The sequence below is a fragment of the Neltuma alba genome, unplaced genomic scaffold, assembly GCF_004799145.2.
Source record: "Neltuma alba isolate B1F8T4 unplaced genomic scaffold, ASM479914v2 tig00011960_pilon, whole genome shotgun sequence".
In the NCBI taxonomy this organism is placed as follows: domain Eukaryota; kingdom Viridiplantae; phylum Streptophyta; class Magnoliopsida; order Fabales; family Fabaceae; genus Neltuma; species Neltuma alba.
Window position 1 is genome coordinate 224,720 of NW_021636538.1, and position 16,228 is coordinate 240,947.

The 16,228-nt window shown below is 35.6% G+C and overlaps 1 protein-coding gene, 1 long non-coding RNA gene and 1 pseudogene across 8 annotated transcripts in view; 2 read left to right on the forward strand and 1 right to left on the reverse strand.

Annotated features, from left to right (window-relative positions):
- The window catches only part of LOC114719952 (uncharacterized), a 23,493-nt gene extending 15,652 nt beyond the window's left edge, over positions 1–7,841 (reverse strand). The window contains exon 1 of the long non-coding RNA XR_003737948.1: positions 7,770–7,841. This is a non-coding gene — a long non-coding RNA (uncharacterized LOC114719952). The remainder of the gene's footprint in view (positions 1–7,769) is intronic.
- On the forward strand, positions 593–4,385 carry LOC114719948 (uncharacterized; annotated as a pseudogene).
- On the forward strand, positions 1,740–15,329 carry LOC114719946 (4-alpha-glucanotransferase DPE2). 7 transcript variants are annotated; one of them, XM_028905528.1, is made up of 24 exons: positions 1,740–1,745; positions 7,924–7,927; positions 8,663–8,917; positions 9,244–9,361; positions 9,484–9,539; positions 9,701–9,828; positions 9,922–10,048; positions 10,175–10,371; positions 10,708–10,786; positions 10,885–10,923; positions 11,232–11,351; positions 11,527–11,628; positions 11,783–11,866; positions 11,969–12,211; positions 12,297–12,422; positions 12,562–12,636; positions 12,763–12,834; positions 12,964–13,080; positions 13,256–13,353; positions 13,519–13,678; positions 13,819–13,917; positions 14,460–14,657; positions 14,782–14,875; positions 14,964–15,329. In XM_028905528.1, the coding sequence occupies exons 3-24, from the start codon at positions 8,840–8,842 to the stop codon at positions 15,185–15,187; spliced, it is 2,634 nt and encodes an 877-aa protein (XP_028761361.1). In that variant the 5' UTR covers positions 1,740–1,745; positions 7,924–7,927; positions 8,663–8,839; the 3' UTR covers positions 15,188–15,329. The 7 variants fall into 7 exon arrangements, with proteins under 7 accessions (XP_028761361.1, XP_028761357.1, XP_028761356.1 ...); XM_028905524.1 differs by lacking the exon at positions 1,740–1,745 and adding an exon at positions 8,248–8,309 and having other exon boundaries at positions 7,861–8,112; positions 8,558–8,917; XM_028905523.1 differs by lacking the exon at positions 1,740–1,745 and adding an exon at positions 8,248–8,309 and having other exon boundaries at positions 7,861–8,112; positions 8,562–8,917.
- The last annotated feature ends 899 nt before the right edge of the window (positions 15,330–16,228 follow it).

The following is a 16,228-nucleotide window of genomic DNA, read 5'->3' on the forward strand; positions in this document are numbered from 1 at the left end:
ACAAACTTTCCATATATTTATCTTGTATACCGTAAAAGCACTTTTAAAACCATAGTTTGGTTTCCATCCAAACACCCCCTAAGTTTTATTAGTATGTTTGTTGTTACAAATCCTATGAGTTGGGTCCTGATAACTTACCAAGGAAAAGACATACTAATTAAACTAATTATACTATTTATATTTGTGGTGCTGTTTGTCTATAATTATAACAAGGAAAAAAATGAATAAGGTCTGCCCCGAAGGACAAAAAAAAAAAGAAAAAAGAGGAGAAGTCATAATTTGCCTTAGCCCTAAAGAATATACTTATAAACAAGGAACAAATAATAATGGGGAAAAATAAAACAGATAAGCCATCATCTCCCGGAAAAAGACTAGACTTGTCCTTTGACGCAGAAGTTACTTCAGAGTTCACTTCTTTCCTCGAACCCTAAAAATTAAATATTTTACCGATCGGATATATAAATAAACTCACACTGACGCAATCTCAAGGTTCATCTCTCACCTACACTTTTCTCACTCTTCAAGCCACAATGGACGAATCCAGCTCATCCCAGCTCCACCAAATCGGCCATGGACCTTAATCCACTTCACCTGCATTGCTTCCGATGGGAAAGGCCGACGAAGACCAGCCTTCGCCTTACAGTTTAGCCTCCGAAGATCCCCAGCGGAATGTGGAGGGCCGGTGTCGGTGTAGCTGCTCCGCGATTCGAAAATTCATTGGTCTCAGATGCATTTTCATTCTGCTGTTGTCTGTTGCCGTGTTTCTCTCTGCTGTATTTTGGTTACCCCCATTTTTTCGGTACTCAGATCAGAAGGATCCGAACTCCGATGCCAAGTACAAAGGTGGGTTCTGGTTAATTCCCTTGTTCATTTTTGGGTTGCTGCATTGCGGCATTGTTTCGTCGGCAAAGTGACATAGATCTATTTTCTTTTTGGATTTTATTTTTGTCTATTTTTTTTTTAACTATATGTGGTTTTAATTCGTGACATCTGTTTGTTGGGTCATTGTGATCCTTGGTTTGTTTCCGAAAATAAAATGTCGGAAGATTGGACAGCGATATGGTTATTATTCTTAATTTAACTTTGTAAATGATGGCAATAGTTATCGTAGCCGCATATTTGTGAATAATTCGCCGACATTACTGCGATTTGCTAAATCTGGGAAAAGTTAATGCTGGACGATGCAGTATTTTCGGGCTTTCGTCATCTATTGTTTCCGTTTCTATTTGCTTATCCGTTAATGCTGAACGAAAGCTAGGTTTGAAGATTTTAAAATCATAGGTTTGCACATTAACAATGGTTTTGGTGCTAAATGTTCTGAGTTGGACCTTACATTGTTTGCTTTATTTGGTTTTTGTCCTTTGACAATGTTCATAGATGCATTTGGTTAAAGCAGCAGCTTTTGCATTTGGATACTTTTGAAGGGTTCCCAACTAGTCACAACTATTGGCTAAGAAATATCTTTTTTTTTTTTTAAAAAAAAAAGACTCTCGCAGTTTAGGCTGATACATTTTTTGACATAAACTAGCTTGTTTCTAGTTGTCTGTCCCGGCATTTTTTCCCATTTGTGGCATGGTTTCCATATCTGTGCTTTCGTGCGTTTCTCATAACTCGTGGTTTTCAATATCTAATGTGAACTTTATAGTGCAGAATGTATATTATTAGTGATAGAAGAACAATTATGAATGCTCTGCACTTAATGTTTTTATACTTTTGCAGGTCATGATATTGTTGCAAGTTTTGTTGTTGGAAAGCCAGTTTCTTTGCTGCAAGAAAACATCTTGCGGCTACGAGAAGACATTTTTGAAGAGATAGGAGTTCCCTCTACCAAAGTAGGTTTCTTATCAATTCCTTTTTTTGCATTTTATCAATATTTACTTATTGACCTCATTCTTATTTTGAAATCAGGTGGTCATCTTGTCTCTGGATCCCTTTCGTGGGACAAACATGACAAAAGTTGTGTTTGCAGTTGATCCCGATACTGAACATTCAGAAATGTCTTCAGCTGTTGTTAGTCTGATAAGATCATCATTTGAATCTCTGGTTACACGACAATCATTTCTCAATCTTGCTTCGAACTTGTTTGGAGATGCCTTCTTCTTTGAAGTGCTGAAATTGAAGGGAGGACTCACTGTAATTCCACCACAGAGTGGATTTCTTCTGCAGGCTGGGCAAACACTATTCAACTTTACTTGAATTTCTCAATCTATCAAATACAACTAAGCTTTGAGGCATTGACTAGTCAGCTAAAGTCTGGATTGCATCTGACACCCTATGAGGTTAGTTATTTTATCTTCTCACAATCATGCTTGCACCTACTGTGATCGACGTCAATTTTCACTTATGATGACACTTGCAACACCAAAAGTTTCTTGTTTGAGAATTCTGTTGTGGGAGACTGTGTTGCAACATTACGAATTAATCATATTTAACGTTGGACGTTGTGAAAAATAAGGCTATAGTGTTTGCTAGTATGTTAGTGTCTTCATTGGCTCTGGGAAAGATGTTCCTAAATGAGGAATCCCCTACATCAGATTATAAAGTCATTCTCAGTAATTTTAGATGTCTGGTTACATGCTACGATGTTTGTTATTGTCTGCACCATGCTAATTCTGATAAGATTTCTTGATTGGGAGTTGGGATGCAGAACCTGTATGTTGTATTATCTAATTCTGAAGGCTCAACAGTAGCTGCGCCTACTATTGTCCAGTCATCTGTTTTCATGGCGATTGGGATTTCTCCATCAAAGGAGAGGTTAAAGCAATTGGCACAAACCATACAAGGTTCTCATTTTAGGAACCTTGGCTTGAATAACACTGAATTTGGCCGGGTTAAGCAGGTTCGACTTTCATCCATCTTGCAGCACTCCCTTCATGGTGGAAGTGGCACCACAGGGTCACCTTCTCCTGCTCCTGTACCTCATCCATACTACCACCAGAGGCATCATCATCATCGCCATCACCATACTGCCCATCAAGCTCCTGTATTTCCACCTAAACCTGCACCTGCAGCTGGGAAAGGTGCACTTTCACCTCATGTTGGCTCTCCTGCAGCTCCGGAAAGTTTGCCCGCACCAGGGAGAAGTTCTCAAGCTAGGTCTCCTAATTGTAGATCTGCTCGGAATACTGGAAAACATGCTCATCCTACACCTGCAGTTGCCCCTGCTATAGCCCCAACCTATCCCGTTGCCTCCCCAAAACAGCGAGTTGGATCACCTCCTCATGCATCTCATTCTGTTCCTGCTTTTAGTCCGTTGCCAAATGTGGCCTTTGCTCATGCTGAGCCCCCTCCCAAGACTGGACCAGCTTCAGAACGTTCTGACACACATATTCATGGGCCATCACCATCTTCATGTGAGTATGCTTAATGTTCTGGTGTTGTTATTTGAGTTGAAGCTAAATGTCCACTTTAAGTCTAAATTACGGGCAACTCATTTGACATACCTGTTTGCATATCAATATCATTCATCATCTCTGGTTATATCAATTTTTTTAAAAAAATGAGAAATACTTGTATTTTATCAAGAAATTGGAAATGGTTAGCTTTATTGTCCAAGTGGAACTGTAAAGTGTAAATGAACAACTTTGAATATTTTATGTGCGCTTCAACTCCTCAGAAGCACACTGTCTGTTAATTGTTTTGCTCCTGTTTTCCGCTCCATCTTTTTTCTTCGCTCAAATTGGTCTTGAATAATGTGATATCTGTTATTGGTTCAAGGAAACTTGAGCTTCTACAACTTGAGGGTGTCGTGCTTAGAGTCTTATCCATTTGTTATGCAGTCCCGCTTAGTAAGGTCTTGCATTTAGTGCCATCCATCTAGGTTGATTGGCTAATTGTGAGGTGTATAGTGCATTTAATAAATTCATGATATAAAGGAACATTTTTTTAATGCATAATTACATCTTGTTTTCACAGCTTTTGCAGGTTGCCGAGGAGCTTGTGAGTGGACGTCTTTAATATTTGTAGCGCTCGTGTTATGTATCATAAAGGAGTGAAATGTATGATTAGGACAATAAGTCAAGAGAACCATAAATGTAAGCTACGCGAAGGCCAAGCTCTACGTCTGAGTCTGAGGGGATATAAAGATGTGATTAAGCTTGTAAATAGTTAAAAAGATCCACACCCTTTTTTTGCATATTCAGGTCAAAGTCCAGTTGTGGCAGGCCTTGCTGTTTTGTGTATTATGTACGGGGGAAATTTGGAAGCAAGAGAAAATGCGTAACGTTTTTCTTTTTGTTTCGCCTCCTCTTTCATTATTTCTGAGTTGCCGTATTAGAGGCAATTCTCATTTGTTGTTCTACTGCTTTGCAATTGTTAAACTAATTATGTGCCTGTACGGTCGATGCGAAATCATAATTATTGTTGAGAATTACCTCAGTAAGTTATCCACGATGCAATTCTCTTTCGGTTAATTTGTTTTGCATTTCGAATTTAAGTTTGTTTCTTGACCCCGCAGGTGAATCCCTTTGTCAAATATTATTGATGTTCATGCCGCATGTATGGAGTTATTTCGAGTCCATAGAATGTCAATGACCCTGTTTTTTCCCCTTATGAATGATTAGATTTTTTTACTCACTTTAAGACTCAAAGGCAACGTCGGCAATTTTAAATTAGGGGGATGAATTTGTAGTATTAAAAATATAATATTTTATTAAAATTATGAATGCATGCCATGGCTCTTAATTTTTCCTCTTATCAGTCATTATTACGAAGACAAGAATTATTGTAGTTATCCTGAAATTTATGTCCCTAGAATAATATATTTCGTCAGAAATACAGAATTAAATATCATGCTTCACTGCTATTGTGTGTGTGTGTGTGTGTGTGTGTTTTTTTTTTTTTTAAAACTGGGTATGTTAGATCTCAATTTTAAAAAGGATAGGAACTATTTGTATAAATATGGGAGCATATAATAACTATTACAGTTCGTTGGCAAAAAAAAAAAAAACTATTACAGTTCATATTATCATTTTATGGTAAATAATTATTTAGTCATTTTTATCAAGAAATAAGGAATATTTTTTAATTCTATTTTTGATACCATATGAAGGTCGGAAATTGAAGAAATTAATATTTATTAAATACTTGTTTACTTTAAAATTTAAAACTATATCGATGTTACTGTTGAATATGAGGGTATGGGTCCCACTTCTGGCGTCGGGATGCATCCTATTTCGCATGAGGATTCTTACCTTTGGCGTCCGCATTCTGGGATTCTTATCAATTTCGATGTGTCTGAAAATCAACGGTGAGAATCATCTCCCAGATTTAGCGTCTGAAGCGGACTGGACAGCAGCGGACAGGGCAACTTGGACAGTGTAATTTAACTATTAAATTTTATTAAAAAAATTAAAGGATACAGGGCAAGAAATTATTTCTATTGTTTATAATTTCTTTTCTTACTATATTGATCTAATTTTAAAAATAGTTTTTTTTCTTTTAATGTAGTTAATATAGGTTATTTAACTGTTTGTAATACTTGAGCTTCTTTTTTTTTTTTAAGAATTCATTTTGTCACAGCTCAAAAAAATGCCAAAAACTATAATTAAAAAAAAAAAACAGCGCTCTTTCCAAGCCAAATGTGTCAACCCAAAGTACTATTGCTATGCTAAGCCACGAGTTCCTATGAAATCATTTTATATATTACGTTCGTTTTTTAATATAAAACTCAATTCATTAATTCAGAAAGATTAAAAAAATTATTAAGTTACTTTAAAAGGTGGATATAATTTTTAACTTTTTAAATTTGTCCTCATTTTAGTTTTAGTTTCTTAAACATCAAATTACAGTTTTAGTTTCTCAAATTTTCTTATATTTAAAATAATAGTTTTTATAATTTAATAAAAATTTGAACCATTTAACTTCTTAAAAGACTAAAATCTATTATTTGAAACTCAAAAAACTAAAATCAAAATTTGTACAAACCTAAGAGATCAAAAATTATATGAACGCTACTTTCAAGTATTTATATTTATTATTTTTCTTCAAATTAATTTGTCTTACTTATAAATTGATATATAATTTAGTAATATACATAAATATTTTTTAAAAAATCATGTAATATATGACATAATTAAATAATTTAGCCTCATTCTTTTCAAATTAGTCATCTGATACGGAAGTAATATTGCTGATGTTTTCAAAATTGTAAGTATTTGTATGAGTGTCATTTTGAATGGGGGGATTTTCCCGGATCATGAAGAATTATTGGAATCCCATATTTTATTATTAAGAGCAAATTGCTATCAGACACTGGAGCCTTCCACAATAGAGACCAGACAACGAACGAACGGCGCGAACTTAAGAAAGCGCCTCTGCCCGCCAGCTGGTTCAATGAATCATGAAGGCAATCACATGATGCGTTCGTTGACTTTCAAAGCCTCTTCCGTCCCTTCATCCTCTTTATTAGTGATCTCTATCTAAATCCATGGCTTAGATATATACTCCTCCTATATTTAATATAAGACATGTTTAATAAATTTAATTTGATTAAAAAAGTTAAGTAAATTAGTTAATTATAAGAAATATGACATGTTTTTCCTGAAGCATCATAATCATCTTTCTTAATATCCTCCCCCTCTTCTATTTGATTATGATTAAGAGAATATTCATATGAGTAATTTAAGAAAATTTGATAAATATAAGAAATACGTGTTATATTTAGAACCAAAATTAACTCAATAATTAGGTCCTATATTAAGAACCGGAATAGTAGTTTTTAATCCTTCATTAACAAGTTTGTTTTTATAACAATGATAACTAGAGGACCATTCTTATCCCACATTCTGCATCAACATGTCTACTATTTTTAACCGTAATTGATGCAAGATTTTGGTCTTTTAATTCATCATGTAATAGTAGTTCGGTTCCCATAAAGTTCCTATCTTCTGCTAACACTGACGTTGATTCCCACTTAATCATGATAAAAAGTGCATATACATTACATGAACACTGTGAGTGATGAATAATGAATTTGCCATTACAGCTGGCAAATATATATAAATAATTGAGACTAAACATTTATTAATTGCTTTAATCCTACTCTCCAATCTTACTCCGGACGAGATGGATCCAAAACCAAATCAATCTATTATCTTAATTAATTGAATCCCACGATTCTTGCCCAATTAAAGTAAACGCGAGGCGATATCCACGTCACCATGGGAAATAATCCCAGACACAAACCAATATCTAAAAACTTATGTTGGCAAAAATTAAGGCTCTCACAATAGATGCATGCGGTATTTATTAGCATATCCCTATTATTATAACTCAATAATAACCCTTTAACTTTCATCATATTCTGCTTATAATATAAAAGTCAAGTTTTTACCAAATGAGGATTATATTTTATATAAGGGACCTGCAAAATGCTTTTTCTTTATATATATGTATGTATGTAAACGAATTTTGCGATTTAGCAGAATGTCCTGCGCAATGCAGACCCACGTATTTGGTTTCTACTCCTCCGGTCCTTATTATAAGACCCAATTTGACTTTTTATTTGGTCCTAATTATAAGACCCAATCCATTTTCTCTCTTATATTTATGCATTTTTTTTCAAGATAATCCTTCTAATAATGATAGTTTTAGCCAATATACTTAATTAGCAAGGATATTTTAGAAATAACAACACTCATTTATTATAAATAACCAACTTAACTTACTTCCTTAATCTCCTCAAATAAGTCAATTGGGTCTTATAATTAGGATCGGAGGAGTATTAATTAACGGATGATAATACCTTGCGGAAGGCCTAGAGAAGTGACTCGGTCACAGTGTCATTCTCCTGGAAGCTCGATTCAGTAGGCCTGGCAGCTTCACAAGTCACAGCCTCAGCCGCAAGAGAAAAATATCATTGCCTTTTTGGTAGCAAATATCAATCCCCAGAAACGGCCGATTGTGGCCCCATTCAATCGGTAGCCCACTTTTCCTCAGAGGAAAATATCTCTTGAAAGCTCAAAATCACTCCCCACATTCGTGTTGCGTCGAATAACACAAAAGGCCTCTCGCATTCGTTTGTTTCCTCTTTCTCTTCGCTGCCTCTTGATTGAGTCTGCTGTTAATTCCCTCAGGAAGACCTGCAAGATCATATCTTTCGTTTTAAGCAAGGTGAATTGGATTTGGCTTGTTCGTGTTAATTCTTGGAGATTTCTTTTTGTTATCTTCAATTCCACTGCATACATTAGCGCTTTTGTTGACTTCGTTTGAGTGACTTCTTTTATGGCTTTTGTATCTGAATTTTAGTTTACATGACCCTGGTTTTCGAGCTGACTTCCGAAACCAACCTCTTGTTTACTTAAACAGAGGTGAGAAAATTGTTCGATTACTTGAGCTGTGTGAAAGGATAGAAACTGACGCATTTCATTTCGTTAATCTAATAAGGAATTGATGTAGTCTTGTATAATTGTTTCCTTTCACGTTTAGTGACCGACCAAAAGGGTAAGTCTTTAGTGCCTAGAGTTTCGTTACTTTTGTTCTCTGATATGTAATGATCCTTTTGATCTTCTTTTGGCACTGACAATTGCATTATATTGCCAAGCATTGATTTCTTTTGGAAGAAATGGTGAATACGGGATTGTTTTCCGGGAGCAAGGCCGCGAAGTCGGTCAAGATAAGCTTTCAGTTGCCATATTACACTCACTGGGGACAAAACTTGCTCGTGTGTGGCTCTGTACCTCTGCTTGGTTCGTGGAATGTGAAGAAGGGTCTGTTGCTCAGGCCCTTTCATCAAGGCGATGAGCTCATCTGGCGCGGAAGTATCACGGTGCCTTGTGGGTTCCAATGCCAGTATAATTATTATGTTGTAGATGATAACAGAAATATTCTGAGAAATGAAATGGGAAAGAAGCGTGAATTACTAGTCCATGAAGGCATCCAAAGCGGCCAGGAGGTTGAGTTCCGCGATCTATGGCAGGTGGTGCCTTTGTCCTTTTCCGCATTTTTTCTTATTAAATTCCTCAGAAGGTTGCTTCTTGTTAAGATATGCATATTTCCTATGCTAAAGTAATTTCGATTTCATATTAATATTTCAGTCTGTACTTTATTTGCCTGTTCAAAGAATGAAAGATAATGGAAATAAGGTTCTTAAGACAGCTAGCAAGACATGCAGATTTTGAATTCTTTTCCTCATTTTTCTCGGTATACAATATACACTAATATTTCTCGGTATACAATATACACTAGTGTCTTACTATGATGTCAATATCTTATCTAGATTTTTTTGTTAATCATCACGTCCAGAGTGGTTCAGATGCCATCCCTTACAGGAGCGCTTTTAAAGATGTCATCTTTCGGCAGAGCTGGAATGCAGGTGTGGCGACGCCAGCAGGAGTTAGCCACTTCAAATTTTCTCAAGAAGGTAACTTTTTTAATATAATAGGTTTGAATTTCTGACATTGTTTGATTTCAACTCCTCTTTTGAAGTGTCATTGATATCATGTTGCTAATAAGCTGCCCTTTGTGACTCCTGATGAGCGGCAGATGCCATTGTCGTCCAGTTCAGAATTTGCTGTCCAAATATTGAAAAAGACACATCAGTGAGTCCCCCCCCCCCCAACCCTCAAAAAAAAAAAATTTGATTAACTGTGTTGTTTATTTTTCAAACTTGAATTTCTCCCAAAAAAAAAAATTGCAATGCATATATTTTAACTTCTATTATCTTAATTTAAGTGATTGGTCCTATATTGGACTCGTGCAGATATGTGTGATCGGTAGCCATGCACAGCTAGGACAGTGGAAGGTCCCCAATGGGCTGAAACTCAATTACTGTGGTGAATCTGTCTGGCAAGCTGACTGTGCGATCCAAAGGAGTGACTTTCCCATAAGATATCCATTTTGGACCTAGTCCTTGATCTTAGATGATATGTGTGTTTTTTATTTTCATTATGGTCCCGTTCTCTTCCTTAACAGAAATTCCACATATAGATATTGCAAATATGACAAGGCTGGAAATACTTCTATTGAGAATGGTCCAAACCGAGAAGTCTCGACTAACTGCTCAAGTAGTGAAACAAAATATATTTTTCTTTCAGATGGCATGCTGCGGGTACGATGTTAAACTTAAGCTGCATTTACTAAGCGAACAGAGTGCTTTTCATCACTAATAGAAGGTTGGCCTTGTGCTTATCTGAAAAGTTTGTGATTCTAATCGGTTGTTAATTGGCTTTGCTAGGAAGTGCCTTGGCGTGGTGCTGGCGTAGCAATACCCATGTTTTCTGTTAGATCAGAATCTGATCTTGGAGTTGGAGAGTTTCTTGACCTCAAGTTACTGGTTGACTGGGCTGTAGCATCTGGTTTCCATTTAGTTCAACTTTTACCAATCAATGATACATCTGTGCATGGGATGTGGTGGGATTCTTATCCATACAGGTGCGACATATATATGCCTTGTCTCTTTATATCATTATTGGTCTGTCTATATTTTTCCTTTTACTCTACATTAATTTGTCAAAAATCAATTCATTCCCAAAGCTTATGCTAATACAATTTGAAGGGCCAATTATTCCTAAAGCTTGAACTATTCCAAAAACTTTACTCAAGTCAATTATTCTTTGTGATTTTAGAGCAACAAACTTTGTATTTGGACTTTGAAAACCTACTGTGACATGAAATTTATCTCACTCTAATATTTCTTGTGTCTATTTGTTGTTAGTAATACTTTATATATTATTTAAAACTGCTTGCATTTATATTTTTGTTTTGCAGTTCACTCTCTGTTTTTGCGCTGCATCCATTATATCTGAGAGTACAGGCACTTTCAGAGAACATTCCAGATGAAATCAAGGTTATATTATGGAATTTTACTTTCTATTTGGAGAACATGCTGGCTAGTTACTTCATATCATTTTGCTGATATTTAAAATTTTCTCCTTTCAATGGCAGCAAGAAATTGAGAAGGCAAAGCAACATTTGGACAGGAAGGTAATAGTATCTACTGTTCATGTCTATCTTAACATCATCTACGAAGACTGTAATGATTCATATGCGTGCAGCATTAAATGAACCTTTGTGTCAAACTCTAAAGACTATTTTATGGCTATTATCTAGGTAAGATTCCATCTTCCGGGTAAGTGAGTCAGAAGTTGGGATCATATCCTGTGTATTGGAAGATTAGGTTGTCCTTATAGGCTATGACAACGAAGAGTTCATATTCATTAATAAGGGTTTTAATGCTCCATTGATGGATGCCTGTTCCTTAGGTTTGGTTAACTTCATGTTTTTCTTTACAGGATGTTGATTATGAGGCTACAATGGCCACTAAACTCTCGATTGCCAAGAAAGTTTTTGCCCTGGAGAAGAATTTGATACTAAATTCTAGCTGCTTTCAGAAATTCTTCTCTGAGAATGAGGTCTTGGTTCATCTCAACACTTTCTAATAATGTGGCCAAAGATCTTTGATCTTAGTTTTTGGTCTCTTCCTTTTTTGGGCCTTTTTCTTTTTGAACTTGGCTGTTGACATTTGTGCATATTATATTGTTGTATTCAATTTATACATCGACTCAGCTGTGTTTTTTATGTTAAAAGGATTGGTTGAAACCCTATGCTGCCTTCTGTTTCCTGCGGGATTTCTTTGAAACATCGGATCACAGTGAGTGGGGTCGTTTTTCTCATTTTTCAAAAGATAAGGTATATCCCTTTGATTTTTTTAAATTCCTAATATTTAAAGTATTTATGATCTATTTTTGGGATTCTTCCGTATATGCTACTTATTGCTATTTATTATATACATAAATGGCCCTTTCTGTTGAAGCCTGGTAACAAAGATCCGTTTGTTTTACAGCTTGAGAAACTTGTATCAAAGGAAAGCCTACACTATGACATAATATGCTTCCACTACTACATCCAATACCATTTACATCTACAAGTAAGTTGAATGATCCCTATCCCATAAGTTCTACTTCATGTGCAGTAAAATTGCTTAATGTTAATAAAAATCTAATTGTTTGCATTCATCTCAAACTTCTAGCTGTCGGAAGCCGCAAAATATGCAAGAAAGATGGGAGTGGTACTAAAGGGAGATCTTCCTATTGGTGTTGACAAAAACAGTGTAGATACCTGGGTTTATCAAAATTTGTTCCGAATGAACACTTCAACTGGGGCACCGCCAGATTATTTTGATAAAAATGGCCAGAATTGGGGCTTTCCTACATATAATTGGGAGGAAATGTCAAAAGATAACTATGCTTGGTGGCGAGCTCGGTTAACACAGGTTTTGTCTCATAAGATTTATAATTTTTTCCGTTCTTAATGGGGAAAAATATCTGACATTTACTATTTTCTTCTGTCGATGAAAGATGGCAAAATATTTTACCGCTTATAGGATTGATCACATATTGGGATTCTTCCGAATCTGGGAGCTTCCTGATCATGCTATGACAGGTCTAGTGGGAAAATTTCGACCATCCATTCCCCTTGGTCAGGTATCCTTCTGGTCTCTTAAATTGGAATGGCACTTTCTTGGTGAATATAGGCCGAACTTTTCTAGCTAGCTAGGTAAACTATCTAATTTCCTATTTTTGAACATTTCATGATTTATGTGAGCTATACTTTCTATCGTAGGAAGAACTTGAAAGTGAAGGAATATGGGACTTTAATCGCCTGATTCGCCCATACATTAGGCTGGGACAATTACAGGTCAGTGTTTTCCTTTGAAGCTGCAAATGCTTCATGCTTCAGCCTGCTGCTATCTGGTTTCTCATAACACGTGATGCTGATGTCTAGAGTCTATATTCTATTTTATACTTTATATTTTATTTTCAGGAAAAATTCGGAGATTCTTGGACATTTGTTGCAGCAACTTTTCTTAATGAATATGAGAAGCAATGCTTTGAGGTGATCATTCTCGCATTAATTATTATTTTTAGGAATTTTTCTTAATCCAGTAAGCTTGCATGGCATAGATTTAATTTTGTTCATTAATGTCTTGCTCAAATAATATTACTTTCCATGTATGATTTTTAGTTCAAAGAGAACTGTAACACAGAGAAGAAAATCGCCGCCAAGCTAAAATCATTTGCAGATGGGTCCTTATTCGAGAGTGAAGACAAAATCCGACGCAACCTCTTCGATCTAATACAGGTAACGAAGCATTATCAATTTAACTTCCTTTTTCTTTTTCTTCTTTCGCTCTCAATCTTTCCCCTGATGTGGATATTTACACATGGAAACTATTCTAATTTTTTGGCTCAATTTTTTTAATGTATTTTTGAAGATTTTACAAGACAGACTACATGTTATGTTTATTGTCTTGCAGAACATAGTTCTAATACGAGATCCAGAGGATGCTAGAAAATTTTATCCTCGCTTCAACCTAGAAGACACTTCAAGTTTTAAGGATTTGGATGACCACAGGTAGTATCTTAATAAAACCGGCTTACTGCATGAATAATGCATATATAACATATTTTAACTGCAACTTTGTAATCTATATCTGGTGCAAAGTCAAATTCTTCTCAAATCTTCACTTCCTTGAGATATTACCTCACAAGATCGCTCTCTATTCATCACATTACACAGCAAAAATATTCTAAAAAGATTGTACTACGACTATTACTTCCACCGGCAAGAGAATCTTTGGAGGGAAAACGCTTTGAAGACTCTCCCTGTCCTTATGAACTCATCGGATATGCTAACCTGTGGGGAGGATCTCGGCCTCATTCCTTCGTGTGTTCATCCTGTATGTCTAATCCACTTCATTCATGACGTATCAGAGACACAGCACACACGATCTCACTTATACTATAGGTATTATTAGAGATCTTTTTTTTTTAATTACTAGAGAAAGATTTTTTTGTTTTCAAAATTTTGTTTATGCAGGTTATGCAAGAACTCGGATTACTTGGGTTGCGCATTCAACGCATGCCCAGTGAACCTGATCTGGAATTTGGTATTCCTTCTCAGTATAGCTACATGACGGTGAGATTTTTTATTTTTTATGTTGCCTTTTGTAAAAGTGGTTGTTCTTATAATATTGTGGTGTGTATGGTTGCACAAGAAGAAAATAATATTTTCCAAATTCACTTTATCCCATGTGAACAAGTGAAACCACCTTATGGAAGAGAAACGTCCTTTGAAGAGAAGTTAGTTGTTTAAATTAACAAAGCCAACGATAGCCAAAATCTTTGACCTGGTTGCGTTTTGTCCTTTACAGATGCATGTCTTTATTATTGCAGCCTATACGATTCCCTCATGAGTACTCTGGTTGCTGCTAAAATTCAAATTTGCTGATATATCTGCAAGTATCATTGAAAAGTTAAAAGAAAAAACTTCCCTTTCTTGGGACCTAGGTTGAATTAGCAATCAACGTCTAATTGGATGGTCTAGCAAAATTATTGAACGGTCATCATTTGGCCTGTTAGTTTTATGTTGTCAAGAACGAAAGTTTACATTTTTTAATGCCGCGTGGCGGTCTTAAAATTAAGAGGTCTGTGCTATAAAGTTATGTTCATGTTCTGCAGGTGTGTGCCCCATCATGTCATGACGCTGCTACCCTGCGAGCTTGGTGGGAAGAAGACGAAGATAGAAGGCTACGATTTTGCAGGAGCGTGATGGAGTCTGACATGTTGCCCCCTGATCGATGTACTCCAGAAATCGCATATTTTATCATAAGGCAACATTTTGAATCCCCATCAATGTGGGCCATTTTCCCCCTCCAGGTATTCTACCAAGTTCTAACAGGCATGTTAGTACCATGAATTTAGCAGGAGAACTAGACAGAACGAAGTTGGTCAGTAAACTAAACTTGTCCCTACATGGTGTCTTTGTCATTCTGGTGGACAGGACTTGCTGGCCCTGAAAGAAGAATATGCAACACGCCCTGCAAACGAAGAGACGATCAACGACCCAACAAACCCCAAACACTACTGGAGATACCGTAAGTCTTCATCTTTGTCATAATGCTCAGCTCTACCTAGTAACCCACGAAACGGAGTCTGAGGTTTTGTACATTGAACTGTCGTCAGGTGTACATGTGACTCTGGAGTCTTTGTTGAAGGATAATGAAATGACATCCATAATCAATAATCTTGTGCGAGGGAGTGGAAGATCATTTCCCAAGAAGGGCTTAGAAGGGGAAGTAAGCTTAGCGTCTGGGAAGCAGCAGAATGCCAGCGCTGGGGAGAAGACGCCTCTGTCCTCTGTTTCCAATGGAATTCAACCAAAGGATGCGTTGCCTGTCCGCTCATGAATGGGACTTGCTTGCATGTAAAGGAAAAATAAAAGTTTGAATACAGTTCACTAAATAAATTTCCTCAAACTATTCCTTCTTTCATATTTATATTATGGTTCTTATTACGTTTGGAATTAATTCCTTAAATTTGTTGAACGTATATCGTCTTACAACTTCATCTATTTCGTCCCCGGAAATAAAAATTAATCGTAAAATTAAAAAAAAAAACAGCACATATTATTGACAATAATTCGTAAGCAAGCGAGTTAATTGGCGATCATTTTGGGGGAGGAGGACAAATAAGCTAGTTGATTATTATTGCTACCTCTGGTCTTAATTATAAGAGTTAGTTGACTAATTTGAGGAGATTAAAAAAATAAATTAACTTAGTTATTTGTAATAAATAGATGTTGTCTTTCCTAAAATATTCTTGTTAATCAAGTTTATTGGTTAGAACTACTATTATTAAAGGAACTACCTTAAAAAAAATGCACAAATATGAGAGACAAAGTAGATTGGGATCTTTTAATTAGGACCAAAATAAAAATCAAATAAGATCTTATATTAAGGACTGGAGGTAGTACTATTTAATTTAACCTCCTATAGCCAAGGTGATTTTTTTTTTAGTTACGTATAAGTATTTTTTTCTTATGAGAGGCAGTCTTATTCGAAATGCGGTCAAAACCAAAGTGATTATTTTTCTTTAATAAAAGAAATTTGGATGAATTGAAATTCTATGATTAATTATGTCTGGATCAATAAGGTTGCTTTATACGCAATGAAAAAATTATTATAAAGTTTTAAGAAAATATGTAATGCCAAAAAAAATCTCAATAATAACTTACTAATATGAACTCGGTGGTTTTTATAATTTAATTTGTTATTATATGCTCTTTACTTATTCTGAAATTTGTTTGATTATTATATTATCTCTTAAATATAATAATAATTATTATTATTATAATTTAACCTTTTTTTACCAGCAATTATTATAATTTAACCTAGTACAACTGCTGCACGCACAGATCTCATCGCCAATTATTGATATTACCGTGATGA

What these genes read in the sequence shown, in the direction of transcription:
- LOC114719946 (XM_028905524.1), top strand. Translation starts at nt 8,564, where the DNA reads ATGGTGAATACGGGATTGTTTTCCGGGAGCAAGGCCGCGAAGTCGGTC. An exon ending in AGCAACATTTGGACAGGAAG is followed by an intron (nt 10,924 to 11,231) that starts GTAATAGTATCT and finishes TTTTCTTTACAG; the next exon opens with GATGTTGATTATGAGGCTAC. An exon ending in CTCATTTTTCAAAAGATAAG is followed by an intron (nt 11,629 to 11,782) that starts GTATATCCCTTT and finishes TTTGTTTTACAG; the next exon opens with CTTGAGAAACTTGTATCAAA.